General features: G+C 32.2%; 3 protein-coding genes across 6 annotated transcripts in view; all 3 read left to right on the forward strand.

Annotated features, from left to right (window-relative positions):
- The first annotated feature begins 1531 nt into the window (after positions 1-1531).
- Positions 1532-1903, forward strand: LOC136971316 (uncharacterized). Its single transcript, XM_067265770.1, has one exon. The coding sequence runs from the start codon at positions 1532-1534 to the stop codon at positions 1901-1903; it is 372 nt and encodes a 123-aa protein (XP_067121871.1).
- Positions 1904-1905: 2 nt separating this feature from the next.
- On the forward strand, positions 1906-3044 carry LOC136971317 (uncharacterized). The gene is made up of 2 exons (XM_067265771.1): positions 1906-2378; positions 3035-3044. The coding sequence occupies exons 1-2, from the start codon at positions 1906-1908 to the stop codon at positions 3042-3044; spliced, it is 483 nt and encodes a 160-aa protein (XP_067121872.1).
- A 1271-nt stretch (positions 3045-4315) lies between these two features.
- Positions 4316-18703, forward strand: part of LOC136971331 (uncharacterized) — a 28511-nt gene continuing 14123 nt past the window's right edge. For 2 of the 4 annotated variants that reach the window (XM_067265783.1, XM_067265784.1), the window contains exons 1-3: positions 4318-4621; positions 14365-14512; positions 18366-18544. In XM_067265783.1, the coding sequence (XP_067121884.1) occupies positions 4497-4621; positions 14365-14512; positions 18366-18544 (452 nt within the window). In that variant the 5' untranslated portion in view covers positions 4318-4496. Of the gene's footprint in view, positions 4622-5544; positions 5759-14364; positions 14513-18365; positions 18545-18703 lie in introns of those variants that run through there. The other 2 variants (XM_067265785.1, XM_067265786.1) reach the window with 2 other exon arrangements.

An 18703-nucleotide genomic window follows, 5' to 3' on the forward strand; every position in this document is an offset into this window, starting at 1 on the left:
TATAATACATACAGTCAATGCAGAAAACTGCAAAAAACCTAGAAATTTACAATTAAAACTTTATTAATTGAATACTTTTCAAGGCTGCACTTGTTATAGATAGAGTGCCACGACAAATGGCACTCGATCTATAACATATAATAGGCCCTTTTACCTTCACCAAATAATTATACATGTAAGAAAATGTGAGGCCTTAATCTTCATATTTTAATAATTAATTTACAAGTAAAAGTTTCTTGAAGTATTTAAGTAACGATAAAAATTGTCCACTGCAAACGTATTAACATGCACGATTGAAGACGGCCGGATGGCCGAGCGGTAAAGGTGGCAGCCTACCGCTCTGGGGAACTCGGGATCGAATCCGAACGGGTCGAATAATCCCCAGGAATTTTTCGGGGGGTGGTCCGTTCGGATATGTCGGGCCCCGTCCCTCACCACCCGGTCGCCCCATTGTGGGCCTGGCCGAACCCATAATGGGCCTACTAAAAGAGGCCCTCTTAGTGCCCACAGGGCGGAAAGAGTTTAAAAAAAAAAAAAAAAAACATGCACGATTGGTACCTCAAGACAGTATAATTTTCATATAATTATTGCATGCTGGTGAGTGTTTAGAAGAACTTAAATTTATTAATAATATCAATAAGACAGCTTTCTACCGTTTACAAAAGAAGAATTAGTTACTTACACTTTTCTTTTTACAAAAAGGATTAAATTTGAAGACCTGTATCCGAAGTCCAGGCGAAATAATTCTTGTTGACACCCGCTATCTCTGGATAAACGTGTGAAAGATTTATTAACTAAAAGAAGAATGTAGAGGGAATATAAATTTTGGCCTTATCCCAAAATAACTTCCATTTTATATTAAGAGTATACAGCAAAACCTGTCCAAAACGGAACCTGAATAAGACGGGAAAATTCTTTGAAACGGTGCGATATTTCTATATATATAACATACGAGGGCTGTTCGGAAAGTTCGCGGCCTCAAATAGAACAACAAACAAAATAATGTTAAAACTTTTTTTATTTTTCAATATAGTCTCCTTTATTAGCAATGCACTTATTCCAGCGATGTTCTAGCTTTTTTATGCCATCACAATAGGTCGATTTGTCAAGGTGTGCAAAATACGAGTACAATCCTCAGTTAAACAAGAAGCAAAGAAAAGGTGAGATTTGATGGGAAGGCCTGAAGATAAAGAAACGTACCATTTGTCAAATAAAATGACTAAAAAACGGTGGCTATTGCGAAAGCAAAGGCTTTAGAAGTGGTTTATAAAGTTTTCGAAAGGAAAGGTGGAGAAAGGCAGTTGACGAGAATTGCCAAAGCAAGAGATAAGGCATCGAAAAATTTTATTTCTATTAAACTGATTAAAGATGACAAGATTACGAAAGGGTCAAGGAAAGATGGAAAGTATATTTTAGGAATCTATTGAATTAGGAAAATCCCAGAACTTTATGCGAGGGTGGAGAAGCAAATGAAGGAGTGGTGCAAGATATTAGCAGAAAAGTAGTGAAAAGAGTGATTAGGGAAATTAAAATGTGGAAAGCAGTAGGCACTAATCGGATTCCAGTTCAGGCTTGGATTGGTTTAGGTAAGGAGGGGATTGATATCTTCTGGGACCTTATGAAGAAACTATGGCAGCAGAAGATCCCAGATGAATGGAGGAAGAGTATTCTTGCGCCGGTCTTTAAAGGTAAAGGGGATGTACAGGATTGTGGAAACTTCGGAAGCATAAAGTTATTGTCCCATACTATGAAAATTTGGGAGAAAATTGTTGAAAGAAGGATTACACAGGAATCTGAGATTGGAAAGAAACAGTTTGGCTTTATGCCGGAAAGAGGTACGGCTGATGCTATCTTTGCTTTGAAACAGCTGATGGAAAGGCACAGGGAAATGCAGGAGATTTGAACATGGTGTTCATAGATCTGGAAAAGACGTACGATAGAGTACTAAGGCAAGAGATATGGAGATGTTTGAGGAAAAAGAATATTCCAGAAAAATATGTTAGGCTCGCCAAGGAAATGTACGAGGGAACGGAGACTCAAGTTAAGAGTAGCGTGGGCACTGCAGAAGGATTCTCCGTTAATGTTGGTTTACATCAGGAATTGGCCCTTAGCCCTTATCTGTTTGATCTGATAATGGACGTTTTGGTTTGTGACGTGAAGTATGGTTCTCCATGGAGTATGCTGTTTGCGGATAGTATTGTGCTGTGTGAACCTTCTCAAACCAAGGCTGAGAAGAAACTGGAAGAGTGGAGGAAAGTTTTGGAAGAAAGGGGCATGAGGATTAGCAGAACGAAAACAGCTTATATGACTCTGAATGGCAGGGACGAGTGCAATATTAAAATCCAAATTGTGCCGTTTCCTGTGGCTCCGAGTTTTAAGTATCTAGGTGCCTTTGTCAAGATGAAGGGAGGATTGAACTCTGGGAGAATGAGCCACACAGGCGCACGAGGCGAGCGCCTGGTGCCTCATAAATCAAAGAGGCCTCAAAATTCAGCTCTCAAAATAAAAACAAAATTATTTTATTTAATTATTATTTTTATCATAATAAAAATAATTAAAAATTTAGCAGTATTTCCTAAATTAAATTGACAAATGAATAACAAATCAGCAGTAAATTTAAAAATAAATTATTTTTTATATCCATGGATTACTAGACTTTTTTTTTTTGTTTATAACACTTGCCTATTGAAACTTAATAATTCTTGTACCAATAAGTTTCAATTTTCATAATTAATATAACCCGAACATCAATAATTTTTTAAATACCTGCAGGCAGTTGTAATTTTATATTGGTTAATTTTCAATGTTATTTCCCTATGTTTCACTTTTTTTGGACCGCCGGTATAGTGTCTACCAGAGTAAAAACCGTGCACGTAGAATGCACACTGTAGGATGTAGGGAGAGGTAGTGAAAATATTTAGAGGGGGGCCTCAAAATTGAATTGTGCCTGGGGTCTCTGAAGTGCTAAATCCGTCACTGAATAAGAATTAAGCGGCTATAACTTTTTCAATTAATGTAAGAGAATTTTTTTTAGGAACAAATGATAAATTAAAACATAAAAAATCCTTTCTAATCTCTCATATAAAGCTTAATTTTTGTACATATATGCATTAAATCTAGTTATAAAATGATATTTTTAGTCCTATGATTGGATACACTGTACTGTACATAAATTGCATTAGAAGAAATCTTTCATTCTCTTCTAGATGCCCTATTCTAATTATTAATATTATCTGGATAGAAAAGAGTTATTATAATCGCATTAAAAAAAAAAAAAAAAATACATTTTGGCTTGTTGATAGTCAATACTGTTTCTGCCATATTGTACGTTTGCAAAACCCAGATCGAGTTACAATATTGTTATCTCAGAATTGTTTCTAGGAAAAAATAAGACACTCTCTCAGAATATACACGTGGATGTTATGCAAATCCTTGAATTTATAAGATACAGTATGGTGAAACTGTTCCACTTAATCCCTCACTTGTAATGAATCTAAACAGTGAATATTACTTGATATATTATATACTACATAGTCTCCAGAGAAATTGGCATTAAAAAAATCAAATAGATGGTTAAAATAAAATATAATAAAATGAAAAACAAAATGCAGTAAAGTAAAAAAGAAATATACAATTAGTTATATATTACTAGGCCTTTGAACGTGAGTCTACTTAGAAATTAGGCTTAATTAATAAACAGTTTATATGACTATTATATTTAAAAACATTTTGAGAAAATAATAATAATAACTTTTTACTTTATAATAATTTGAAATTATATTTTAAAATAGACATTAAATACATTATTAATTAAATCTTACATATATTTAAATCACATTTTAAATCACTTGTTTCCTGTACAGTGAATGAAACTTGAAAGTTGAGAACTTCGAATGATTTCACAGATAAATGGAGGTAAGAAAAGTTCGAGAAACATGAAATCTCGGCAACATTTTCCATTGTACTAGAAAAATATCTTCATGTTTTAATAAAATTAATTTATGTGTTGCATCTATGTCATGTTCCACTTTCCGAAAAATCGATAATACGGTAAGCCGAATAAAGGCATACATTATACAGAACAACCATAAATAAATAAAAAACTGCCTACTTTTATTTCACTGACCCTATTTTACCTTTTAAACACCTGCCACTACTCGATACAATTAGTTTAAACCACGACAATCGTGTAAGACAAGATACAAGCGTACACAAACCTACGAAGAACATCCCCAAAATTAAATTAACCGACGTACAAACTACAAGATTTATAGCATAGATAAATGTCGCTGCCCAATGACTAGTAGGCTACAACGCCCACGACATTTTCACTTAACGAATTTCTAGTTACGCGACAACTGCGTATGTGCGTAACGTTGGCTCTTCTCTCATTGACGTACAGTTGTGTATACAGTGTCACGTGAATGAAAGCGTTGTTTTGTTGTTTCTAGACTCGAACTGTGCTTTTGTATTGTTTCAGATTTTAAGATTTTAACATGAAAAAGTCGTTTAGGACTTGGGAGAGTGCTTCTCCAAGTTCTCATCGTATGACATTGAGGAGCATATGCGGTAATAACTGTTGCGCTGAAGGTGGACACGATCATAAAACCACTCATAAACAGTAAGTACGTTATAATTTGGCACATAACCATTAAATATTTTAAATTTTTACCCCGGAATGAGCATGTAAAGTCTTACTTTTTTCAAATTCTAAACGTGAGAAGCACGTGTATCCTTCATTAAAACCGCCAATAATTTCGAATGTTTCGAGCTTTTAACCTTATTTAAAATCTTATATATGCGAAAATATACGGTAAAAAACTTTTTAAAAGTCTAAATAAAGCGATAAATTAATTATAAATAAGGAAAATAAGCGGGAGGTCTGCTTACTTCCGTCATCTCCCACATAACGAGTCGACTTACATCATTTCTATTTATACGTTACGTCACGTCCAAATTTAAAAATATACATATAATTAGAGATAAGCTAAACTTCATTATCTTTATTTTATAATTAAAAATTTATGCGGGAAGGCGTAAAATCACTGTAAAACAAGGTTAAGTGTTTGTATACATGAGCTGAATATATAAGAAATAGGGAAGCATGTCAAGTTTTCGCATTAATTTTAGTCCGAGGATAAGGAATTATGCTTTAAATCACATGTAGAATAAAACACTATGCCGTAAATTATGTACAAAACACGCAATTATGCTGTAAATCACGAACGCAATACGAAATTACGCTGTAAATTACGTATATAAGAAGAAGTTGCGCTTAATTCACGCTTAAAACGAAAAACTAAGTTTAAAATAAGGAAATGTGACTTAAATTACGTTTAAAATAAAGAATTATGCTCTAAATAACCTGTGTTACGCTTTAAATTATGTTTAAAAGGAAGATTTTCTGTGTAAATTACGTTATAAATTAGGTAAAATCTAAAAAAAAAAAAATTGTGAATAAAGTCCCGTACCTTAAATTACGCCAAAGAGAAGAAATCGAGCCTTAAATTATTTTAAAAATAAGAAATAAGGCTGTAAACTGCGTACAGAATATGTACAGAAATAACTCCAGCAATGCTCAATAGGTGGCATCAGTGTTGGTCGTGCCGCCACATTAAAATTGTGGCATTAGGACGATGTAGATGTATGGTTAGTTCATTCCTGTCTTTTTGGCAAAATTCCCATTGAGTAAATAAATATTTTTCAACGAAATCTTTTGATTTCTGAATTATAAAACACTGTCAATTATGTCTGATAGGTAAGTTCGAAATGAATTATTTAACTTCATATAAAAAAATGTTAAATCTGTCTGTATGTGTGTCTGTGTGCATCACCTTCTAAAATTGTAACTTTAAACCTTTTCAGCGATGTAGAAAAGTTAAATTTAGTATTTAATCTATTTACATTTCACTCTAAGAGTCACACATCTTGCTTTTTTACTGCATGGAAAGTATAAATTTGTACATTTCTTACTCACATTTTTACAATTTAGTTACGTAAATCCACTTTATTATATGAATTAATTGTATTATTTTATTCATAAATCATACCAAGGAATGCTTGATATGTGTTAAATCATTAATTAACGTGCATAAATCTTTACACTTTGTGTGTACATTAATACAGGTTTTACTGTATTAATTTCTGTATAAAAACTTTAATTTAGAATTTACGTCGGGTCTCGTGTCCGTTATACCCGGATTATACGAGCGTATTTTTGCGTTTTAAACCGGGGAAAGTTTGGCCGAGGTGCGTCGTCGCCGCATCTCCGAAAGTCCGTGCCGGCAGACGGTCGGGTTTTTCTCGTTCAGTTTGTTTTATGACAAATTCAAAAAGACGAAACCCTGCTCGCCGCCGATTGGGTTTTTCTGTGTGATTAAATAGGGAAATTTAATGTACTGTACTTTTATGGATTTTAAATTAATATATAAACCATAAAATTTAAAAAGATTAAATGGATATATTTGGAAAATTCTGTATTTGTGTAGCATGCTTATAGTAGTATGTTTCACTTCACTAAATCTAGATCACGTTTATTAAAAAATGTAAATTTTTTGAGATTAAAATATAGAAAGAAACATGAATTTTGAATGAGATTTGTTTATTATTTTTATTTGTTTTTAATTAAAATATTGAGTGATACATTGTAATCTTTGATAATCAAAACTGTGTTAGGTGTATATGTACAGAAGATAATTTTATATTTGAGAATATTTGCAGGATTATGCGGAATTTAAGCCTACGTAACGTAAAAAGCCGTTTTAAACAATTTTATGAGAAATAATTAATTTTTGTTAAAATTTCTAAGAAATCCTGTTGACCTAAAAAATCATTGAGTGTTTAAGTACTGTTTATAATAAAGTCATCATATGAAAACCTGAACTAATCATTCTTTTATAAATTTTAATATTTAAAAGTAAATATTAATTCTGTAAATAAAATTTATTTTAAAGCCTACATAAGATTCATTTGTCATTTTAATGAAACAACATTATTGATTGATTAATAACCTAATTACTACTTTTACTAAAATTAAATTATTATTTTTTTTATATTACTTATTAATATAATTAGCAACAGCAATATGATTTAAATATATAAAAAATAAATTAGTATCTTCAGCAAGGAAGGAAAACAAAAAAGCCTTGGGTCATGGAGGAGATAGTAAAAAAGATGAATGAAAGAAGACGATAAAAAAATGCTAATAACACAGAAGAAAAAGAAAAATATAGAATCATTAATAAACAAAGAATAATAATGTGCAAACAGGCAAAGGAAAAGTGGTTGAATCAATTATGTCTGGCAAATGGAGCACTATGCAAATCCCTCTTGTAATTTTGTCTGGATTATAGGAGTTTCCAGAAATTCGGTGGTATAACTGTACAGTAGACCCCCCTATAACATGGTAGATAAGTTCCGTGTCGTATGTGTCACTTAAATACACGAGCCAATCAAGGGCGTTGCCAGAGGGGGCAGAGGGGCAGTTGCCCCTCCCTAGACATGCGAAAAAAATTATTTAAATGCTAAGTCATTTATTGCCTGATTTATAATTCCCTCGCGAACAACCCAAGAAGATTATGTTTTAATTAAAATAATCTTCTTAAGTTTCTTAAAATTTATGAATCGTTTTTATTTTACCTACATACAATTCATATCCTCTATCAATTTATATCATCTTGCCCCCCCCTGGCCCATTGGCTGACGACGTCCTTGGAGCCAATCACAGCCCGGCACACGGGCTGTGATTGGCTCATGTATTTAAGTGACACGTATGACATGGATTCATATAACAAGGAACTTATCTACCGTGTTATAAGGGGGGTCTACTGTATAGCCATCTGTGATGATAAATGGAATTATAGCTTTATGAACAAGACAGCCAGAAGTCCAAGACAGTAATGGCATCAGCTTGCCATTCTAGAAAATCTAAGTTCTAGTCCAGGTTGCTCAGAACTTTAAAAGTCAGTAACAAGCATATGTCAAGCCTTATCTTTCACTATCCTAATCTCATTGTAAGCCTTTTTAAGTCTATAATGGGCATGTAAAATGATCTTTCCATATAAACATGGAGTTTTTTTTTTATTTTAGCACTTTCCAACTAAATGCTTACTGTTCTAGAGATATACATTTGTAAAATTGCCAAAGCAAATTTATAAATATGATTACTTTTCATCAGTTTTTTAAAAACTCATTAGTCAGCATCACAAAGTGTATGAGTCAAATATAAAAATTAATGACAAGCATTAATTTTATTCTTTCTTGTATTCACTATGACTTTTTCAGATGAAGAAATGATTCACCTTGTAGTGTAGCATGAGAATTTAATTTGTTATTTGTATGTATTTGTAGTTTTATTTTTACTATATTAATTAAGCATTAAATCTCAATAGTTAGCTCAATGCTTTTCATCTTACTGGCATTGTGGAATTGCATTCCTCAAAAATATCAAAATTATAGATGACAATTTATTTATTAAAAATACTATTTTAAATTATTTGTGAATGTAAAAGGTATTAAAAATTTCAAGAATTTCTAAAATTGTATCTAAATTAGTGTGTCCAGTAAGAACCTCACAGTTGCCAGATAGATTTTATAAAAAGGAAAGCAGAATTCCTCAAAAGGTAGCTCAAATTATTTTTAAAGTTGCTCAGATATGGTAGTCTAGAGCAGGCCTGGCCAGCCCACGGGCCCGTCACGTTAAATTGTGTGGCCTGCTAAGCGATGATATATATTTATTAAAACTTTTGTTTGCTGTTATGTGTATACCAAAACAATTAAATACATGAAAATTTGCTTGTGTCATTGTTATAATGCGCAAGTGCGAGTACAAACTTTTAAACAATATAACAATAAAATCTTACTAATTTTGTATTTGCTTTACTTTTTTAAAAGCATGTTTGCCTAAATTGTGGCCTACCGTAATGTTATGCGTGATCAAAGTGGTCCGCGAAACAATTTGGGTTGGCCAGGCCTGGTCTAGAGCCTACAAATATCTTAATCTCCTACTCATAGCCCAATCTTGGAATCCCGAAACCCAGCGATATTTTATGAAATAAGAGAGAAGAAAAGGGGTAGTCCTTGAGTAAGGTGACACCCAAAAATGTATTACTGTAAAACAATGCTGTATTGACAGATTAGAATTGTTCTTGGTTATTCTCTTATAGCATGGAGGCACTTTGATCTAAACAATTAGGTTAACATATGCAAATCAGTTTGGACAGAATTTTCACTTTGAATTTTTAAGTGGCCATATTTCAAATTAACCCAATTCTTTAACGTGTAAATCTCTACCCCTGGCTGGGACAAAAGTACAGTTACGAACTAATAGGATTTCGAACTATCCTATTAGTTTTAAGAAGGTTTTCCTGTAATACTTTCTTGTATAATGAAATCGTACAAGAAAGTATAATATAAGTTTAGACATATAATGAACTCGTATCAGATTTTTTGTTATGTATATTTGACTGTTTTGTTATCCAATTTCAGCTAAAACAAATAAATCAATTTTATGTGAATTTGGAATTCAATGATGGTATAATCATTAAATAATACAATAAACCAATTAATATGACCGGAGGTGTTTAAAGAAAATATTTCAATTTTGATTCTTAACAAAGCTGATTGATAATGAATCAGAGGAGAGAGAATTGTAACTTATTAGTAAAATCAAAATATAATAAATTTATATTCACAAAGTTTAATTATATGTTTTTTATTTGAATTTTTCAATTAAACACCAAAATACCTGTAGCTTTTAACCCTAAATGGCATACGGAAACTCTCTCTCTGCAAGCCATATCAGAATCCTGACATCAGTGAGCACCCGGCCAGGTTAATAAGTAGTTAATAACACGCCAAAGTGTATCCTGGGCGTGTTATCCCGTTGCCTTCTCTGGAGCACAGTGTTACACGAGGGGAAAGAATGCTTTCCGGGAGGTCTTGTAAGGGAAACTGGCCGCTATTCAGGTGTTACAAACGTGGAGAAAACCTGGAAAACTCCACGTGGCCAGCCGTTTTGAGCACAGTGAGAACCTGCAACCAAACTCCCAGTGTTTAGTGAAAGAACTGCTCGGCCACTGGTGGGCACAGAAACTATTCGTATAGAAAGAAAGAAAAAGTGACCAAGCTTTGGTTTTTGGCTAAACTGTGTTCTTTCCGATGTTAAGACTATTAAAAGGATTGTTTTATAAAGGAATTAATAATAATCAAGGGAAAAAATACAAAAGCATTTCAATAGAGATAAAATTGTGTAAATACAACAAGACAGAAAATGTACAAATGTTTTTCGGCTACAATTCCCATTTTCAGAGATGTTTATTACAAAGACTTCATTGCTACAGAGATTAAATTAAACTTAGAACAAAACATTTATGCGAAGATGATAGAACAATGAATCAACAAGTTTGTTTATGAGATATAAAAATAAATACAATACCAAACTAAATACTAAACTAAAAGTAACAAATATATGTATAAATATAGATCAAAAGTGTATGCAATAAGTGTTCATGAATCATTCTCAAGATGCAGCTAAAGACTGCATTTCTCTGATTAATAATGTTTTTTAAACTTTAGGAGATTCATTTTGCTTCTGCTGTACTAAGTTAATTGCACCTGACCTCATGGTTTGTAATATTCCTACATTGTTTCGTGATAAAATTTTGTCAAAAGCATTCTGTGCTAGCACAGTACTTACTTTACCTAATCTTAAGTGTAATATTACTTGATTTTCTCATTTATTCAACCGAACAGTGTAGAAATGTTTTTTTCCATAGCAACAAAGTTCTTGTAACAAATGTTTCCAAAGTTAAACATTGTAGCCCAAAAATTGTTGGACGTTTTCTGCATTTTTTGGCCTGCTTTTTGTACTTTTATCTCCATTAAAGCTTTTTAAAAATCATTTTATCATATGACCTTTAGTTTATTTATTTTAACAGAATTATAATTTTTTATTTCATCAATTCTAAGACATACCATGAATTTGAAATCAAATTTTAATATTCTTTTTATGGAAGGAAATATTTTTAACCAATCAATTCTATTAAATTTTCTTAAATTAAATTAATAAATTAGAAAAGTGGTGCATATGTCATTGAAACGGATAGTGTTTGGCAGCTCTATTTTTATGCTCTTTCAGTAAATACAGTATTTATTTAATGCTGCATTGTAATAGCATCTGAAGGCATTTTTGATTTTAAAAAGTAGTTTAAATTAAATGTCAGCAACCAATGTGACTATTGAGAAGTGTAGTGGAAAACATGTCGATGCATCGTGATCTACTCTTTATGATTATTGTTTTCGACTTTCGAATGTAAGAGGCTGTCAATTCTAAGATGCATTTCTACTTTGGTCAATTAATGAATAAATAAGTTTATGTTAAAAGGAAGGAAATGAGACATATTCAAATTTACTCATGATGATAAATAGATACGAAAGTACAGGTATACCTCAAGTTACGTTGCTCTCGAGTTATGTCGTTCCCGATTATACGTTGTTTGTCAAAAAAGTATATGGAAAAATAAAAATCAAGTTTAAGTCAGTTTATTCGACTTTAAATCTGTCTGCCATAAACATTGAAGACGTAATATCACTAGAAAAGCGTTGAAAGCACATAAAATCATATTAAAATATGTACATTTACAGTAAATGTTAATATAATCATCATAAATCCTAGGAAACGAACCATGAAAACATCTGTGTTTCTGTGTTGTCGTCTTATTTAGTGGTCTTTAAGTGCTCATTATTGGCGTTTCCTCCATTATTGACGTTTAGTTACGACATAAGTCGAAACTACGACTTACGTCGTAACTACACAAGTAAATTCGACTTACGTCGCCTCTCCTGGAACCAATTACCGATGTAAGACAAGGTATACCTGTAATCAGTTCGATTAGTACAGTCTACACACATCACAACAATGTAACAGACTGTAGACTTTTTGTATTTAAATCTTGTTCTGCTTTCAAATATTTCTACCAAATTATTAGGCTATTTTTTGATTATGCTAATGCTTAGTTAATAATCATTAACATAAACTAACTGCCTGAGGATGACGTACATAAATAGCGTCGAAAGCGCTTGCGGAAATAAAATATTTCGTTTAATCTTTAACGCCTTTTTATCTGTAATTTCATCATTTTAATACAACAGTTGGCGTGACATCCAAGCTAAGTATTTAGTATAACTAATATGATTTTATATATATAATTAATAGTTCCAAAAGCAAAGATTGGAGGTTTATGTACCACGCATACGTGTGTGCAACCAGGTTTGTGATAACTGCATTCTTTTAAAAATGGCTGGTGTGGATGCAACTGCGTCCAAAACAGATCAGCGAACTGTAATTAAGTTTTTAACACTGGAAGGGTGTAAGCCGGTGGATATTCATTGCAGAAAGCTGGCTGTGTACGGTGACACGTGTGTGTTGAAGCCCATGGTGACGAGGTGGGCGAGAATGTTTAGCAATGGACGACATGGGACGAGGGATTTGCTGCAGCCCGGTCGGGCACACAAAGTTGTGACAGAGAAGCTGATTACGGACATTGACACTGCAATTAAGGGAAATTGATGTCGAAACATTCGTAATGTCGCAAATGAGTTAAACGTTTCCATCGGTACTGTTCACATGTTGGTTCCATGATCAACTGACATCGTTCTTTGCGGACAGAATTCGTAGCCTTCCTAAGCAGTGGGACGCCTGTCTAAACGCCATGGGTGATTTCTTTTAACAAACTTTGTATGCATTTCACTCATTAAATATTGTTTTTTTATCTATGTATCTGTCTCATTTCTGTCCCTACGCTTCTCATGGATACACACCTTGAATCACTTTCATTTGAACACTCCTTATAAATAAAATTATATGATGATTAATTTTGTGCTTCACAATGCAACAATAAAAGGAAGATTTATTCATGCATGCATTCATTCAGATAACAAAATTTGATATAATTAATGTGAATAATAATCATTTTATTCATTCCTGAATATATTCTGATATATCAAAAAGAGAATTTGGGCTCAATTTAAACAGGATTTAATGGTAATACTACTAAATATTTGACAAAGTATCTATTGCTTAGCAGTAATTTAGTTTTTATCGGATAATTATCACAATTGATAAAGAACATTAAATATTTCTAAGTAAATGTGTCCAGTCTATTTTATTGTCCTGGATGTTTTATCAAACATTTTTCTTAAAGTTCTGCCATTGCCAGAGGGAAGATTATAATGTTTGACACATTGAGGCGGACAGTAACTCTCTAATGAAAGGTCAACTCCACCGTGACTGTTATTTCCTGGATGTGTAGAAAGAACAAGAATACATTTGAATGTATTGTCTTTTTTGAGAATTTTATGTAAATTTTTTAAGTTTTCCTTATATGAAAGTACTTTATAAGTTTGTTACATAATTTTTTCAAGTTTTGAAATAAAACTGTTAGTCTTTTAGTTGGTTTGGCTTATTTGGTTACAGCAATGCGACACGTGGGCGATCTTCTGAAAAGGAAATGCCTCCTGGGGTGTCTTTTAATCCCTTAAGAGACATCCTAGGAGGCATTTTCCCTTCACCTAAATAAGTTGGTAACACCTAAATAGTTGAAACTGGCCCCTATTTAGGTGCAATCCGAGAAGACTTTTATATAAAGCTAGTCCCTATTTAGGTGTTACCAACATGAAGAAAACCTGAAAAATTCCACATGGCAAGTCTGTTGGTGAGGTACGAACCCACAATCAACTACCAGTGTATGGTGATTTTATCCACTCTGCCACTGGTGGGCAGTGTTAGTCTTTCAGACTATTAGTCTAAAAGACTAAGTCTTCCTTACTGGAAATAAAAGTTTTAAATTAGGAAGTCTAAACTCAAAATGAGTTGGAATTCTATGTTTACTTTGATTTATGTACTTATTCATTGCCTTTATTCATTATATGAAATGTTTTTAGTATTTTAATTAGAAATAATAATAAATGATGGAAATATTTCGTTTTAATTTCTATGTTTTTAGACTATAATAAGGCTAAACCAATAATTAGATGTAAAGTAATTTGACTAGTGGTAGGTGATTAAGCCACTATCTCCTGATAATTTTAATAATTATAATGAATTAATTTTCAATATAAAATTCCTGGGAGAGCATGGCTTGAATCCACAACTCCTGCTTACCATGCAAATTATAACCTTATTATAGCCTGATGATATGCAGCTCTTTTGAAATAAATTAAAAATTGGGTTTGTGGATATTTTGTTTGATAGAAATTATTTATTTATTCACATTTTTGAGATTTCTTTTTACCAAATTTTTTTGTAAGTGTTTTAAATAAAATTTATTTTCAGTAATTTATTTTAGTTTGAATTAATTAACATAGGAATTCTCAAAATGTCGTATCATTGGCTCATTCGAAAACAGTTAGGAAAAGTAGGATACGAGGCGGAGTAGTTACCAAAGAAGTTAAGAATAATGAACAAGAAATTAGTGCTGACGTAACAACAATGTCAACTCCTAAAGAGTTACAGGTAATTTTTGTTTCTGTAGTTTGTTTAGATATTATTAAGTCTAAAAATGAAAATTGCAATGTCTTTTAAAATGTAAAAGTTTGGTGGCCAAGATGGTTCCTACTGCTGTAGGGGCACTCTGGAATGAATCTGGGAGCACACTTTCTAGGAATGTATGAGTAGTTGATCCTTGGATACATTGGGCTTTGTCCCTCACCACCATTATGGGCCTGGCCAAACCCACAATGGATATGGAAAATGGGATCTTAGTGCCTCTTGTTCCATACTTATTGAATTTTACAAAAAATGTAAAAGTTGAAATACTTTACTGAAAGTTAAAAAGCCTAATACTATGTTCGCACACAATCCACATCTCACTTCGATCTCGATTTACTTACAATCTGGATTGTGACTGTTGCCAGTCAAACATCGTGATGTTCACACAGGCAGTCCGCTTGAGAAGAACCCGGCTATTACATGCGATGATAAAACTGACATAACTATGTGGTAAGTCACGAACACCAACAAACAAAATGGAAGTTTTGGTTAGAAATAAATACAGTACTTTTTCTTGCCATTTATCTAATAATAGACAGATGTCATCGTCTCTCCAAATACCGTATCTTTTTTATTTCTCTGTCGATAACCCGACACGTGTTCCACAGCCATCTTGTATTTTTTTGCACGTGTGGGATTGTGGGATCTCTCTTATGACTGGATCTAGTTTCAGGAACTCTCTTGAGTTGATCACGATTGAACCCCGTTTCAGTCGAGATTGAAATGGTCGAGGAAGGTTGCACCAAGGCATAGTCGCTGACCTTAGTCACAATGTAGATTGAAATGCTTGATGCAAACAGGGTATAAGACTAAATTTTTAAGCTTGGGATTTGGTTTCAAAGATTATTATGTGAAATATAGGACATTAAACTACAAAATGTTGGCATTGTTCTAATTATTGTTACAAAGTTTTTATTTTAAAAAATGTATAACTCTTTATAATATATAAAATGAAGATAAATGAAAAAGCTGAAAATCATTATTAATTTATTATGTAAACAATATTTGTTATTTTTTCTAATTGCGGAAATTTGACATTATCTTTAAAAAGGGATTGCTAAAATTTGTGATATTGTAGTTGCTGGAAGTTGCTACTTTACAAAATATGTTCTTCCAACGAATTTAACCACAACTTAATAAACTTGAAAAACTTGGTTTTAGTTAACTATTTAATGGTAACAAACATTTCCAACGAGTGCAAAGTGTCTTCATCATTGACAAGAATGTAAATTTCCCCCTCTCACATTAACAACAATAAGTTTTTATGATTTAGTACAAATTTAAATGTTCCATTTCTAATTGATTGGAGAATATTATATTAATTTAATGTATTTGGTTAATTATATTTTATGAAGTATATATTGACAATATTGCAGATTTTAAAGATACATTTCTTCATAAATGGAAGCAAACAAAATTTATGCCAAAGAGAAAAATAATAAAGTTATAGAAAAAGAAAAATTCTGAAATGTTTATATTAGATATTTGCATATTGTAAAGATTACCATTTTCCATGTGAACTAGTTGCTAGGATACTTGGCTCAGGAAACCTGGTTTTGTTTCCAGTGTAGGAACTTTTTTACTGAACAGTTAAGGTGGCAACCTATTGCTCTAGGGCAGCGGTCTGCAAGCTTTCTGACCTCACGGACCACTAAACTCACAATTTAGAATCCCGCTGACCACTATCATGAATTTTTCTAAACGATACAAAATGTGTAGAATAATGATCATAAAAGTTCAATTTTACTATATTAATATGAAACTTGCTTGTTTAATTATGCAAGCCTAAAGTTCATTCCTACTTGTTTGAAATAAGTTTATGGATTCTTAGCGCTTTTCCACAAAGGATGACAATCACGCTTGCAATATTGTTTACTGTTCATTATTTATTGATAACAGTCACTTCATATTTGGTTTTAGATTCAAATAAAAACTCCCCCAATGAGTGAAAGAAAGCAACTAAGCATTTTGCATTTTTTTCGTAATACTTTGCATAACCTTCAATTGATTAATGTCCAAATTTTTCCATGGATTACCTAAATGTTTTCACGGCCTGTCAATGGTCCATGGACCACCGGTTGCCAACCGCCGCTCTAGGATAGTGATTCTCAATCTTTTTGAAGTCGGGGAACACTAAACTTTCACATTGTTTCCGTGGAACACTAAAGTTTGACATTTTTTTCCGTGGAGCAGTTACAATACATTAGCTTTAAAGCAGAGATGGCAAACCTTTTTGAAATCAAGCGCACTCGGTCTAGTGCAGGGATGGGCAACTTGCGGCCTCCGGGCTGCATGCAGCCCGCATTAATATTTTCTGCAGCTCGCGTCGCATAAAATATGAATAAATATATCAATTTCCCAGCTTAAGGAAGTATGCAGCAAAAATTTAAACGTTATTTTCTACAACTTATGTTTGTGAATAGTTTTTCCACAATGAATTTAGTAAAAATTAAAACAAGAAACCGGCTGACAGACACATCAAAACTAATTTAAACTAGCAGTGACTAATATTTAACCAAATATTTCCAATATATTATGTTTACATCAGTTCCAGATGCTAAATTAAGTATACATATGCTAATTTATAATTATATAAATAAATAATTGTGATTTATCAACATTTTTTTCCTCTTTTCTCTTGTATGCGACCTGCATCAGTTCAAAAGTTTTAAAATGTAGCCCTTATACAGAAAAAGGTTGTCCATCCGTGGTCTAGTAGATGATGACATTGTCATTTGCTAATTACATTCCCATACAAAAATTATTTTACATTGTATTGATTTTTCTTTTGCAACAATTTTTAATTATATGTTTGTTTTTTTGCGGAACACTTGAAGTGGCTTCACGGATCACCCGTGTTCCACAGACCACAGATTGAAAACCACTGCTGTAGGGGACCAGGTTTGAATCCAGATAAGCCAAATAACCCCAGGAATATTTTTAGGGTGGTCTGTTCAAATATATCGAGCCCCATTCCCTGCCCCCATTGTAGGTCTAGCCAAACCCATAATGGGCTTTCTAATAAAGGCTTTCTTAGTGCCCACAGTGCAAAAAGACTTTTAAAAAAGAAAAACATTACAATATTAGTGACTTCCTTACATTTAAATTTTATTTTCATTTCCTGGTTGCATTTTCAGCATTTTTTTAAAAATCCCAAAATATTTTTGAGAAATGTATTCAGAAATTATAGATGATTAAATATTTTATTGTTTAGTAAATAATTTGAGATATATAATAAGAGAAATAAGCTGAATTTTATAATTACAGTAGCCTCTCATTACATCACTCATTTGAATGTATGCACTGTTTTTGTCTTTGAAATATAAAGCTCTTTAACCAATAATTTTTAAAACATTCGTTTCCATTTAATTTCTACCGGCAAAAAGAAAAATATTACCTTATTCCAATTATTGATATTGTGACTACCATCATATGAAATACGACAACCCACATAAAAGCAAGTTGGCACAGATGTCAAAAATAGAGAAAAACAGGTGGATAACGTCAGATACATTGCTCATTTGGTTTCTCCCCAACATATGTAATATAATAAGCAGCTACTGTAGTTATGTAATTAAATTACTACACACACTTTTGAAGTTACAAGATAAATTTATAATTAAAATTTAAAATACTTTATGAAAACAAAAGGCTAGTAATTATATTAGAATAATCAAATCTCCAGTTTATTATTTGTTGTTATAATGGGAAGTGTAATTTAATATATATTTCAAACAATTTACATACACGAGAATGAATTTTAACTCCAGTTTGATTAATTATATTATTAATAAAATTAACAAAAATCTTTTTGCAGTTAATGCAGTCCGGTCATTCGAGACAAATCGAAGGATCTAAGTCTGGTAGTAATATCAAATCCAGGATAACGACAGCTTCGAAGAAAACACAAATTATTAGAAAATCTGATACATCTTTCGGCAAAATGTCTAAAAAATCCAGTGATTATTCTAGCGGTTATAATGACAGCGATTCTGAGTAAGTTAGTTGTTTTAATATTAAAACTGATTATGTACTGCTGCACATTACAAATGATTATATATAACAGATTTTAAGCATACAGTAAAACCCGAATAAAGCAGAAATCTGCTGAAATGGAAAAAATTCTTCGGAACAGAGCAGAATATTCTTTTTAAG

This window comes from Centruroides vittatus, unplaced genomic scaffold (genome assembly GCF_030686945.1).
Source record: "Centruroides vittatus isolate TY-2023 unplaced genomic scaffold, ASM3068694v2 contig_2460, whole genome shotgun sequence".
Classification (NCBI taxonomy): Eukaryota; Metazoa; Arthropoda; class Arachnida; order Scorpiones; family Buthidae; genus Centruroides; species Centruroides vittatus.

What these genes read in the sequence shown, in the direction of transcription:
- LOC136971316 (XM_067265770.1), top strand. Translation starts at nt 1,532, where the DNA reads ATGTGGAAAGCAGTAGGCACTAATCGGATTCCAGTTCAGGCTTGGATT.
- LOC136971317 (XM_067265771.1), top strand. Translation starts at nt 1,906, where the DNA reads ATGGTGTTCATAGATCTGGAAAAGACGTACGATAGAGTACTAAGGCAA.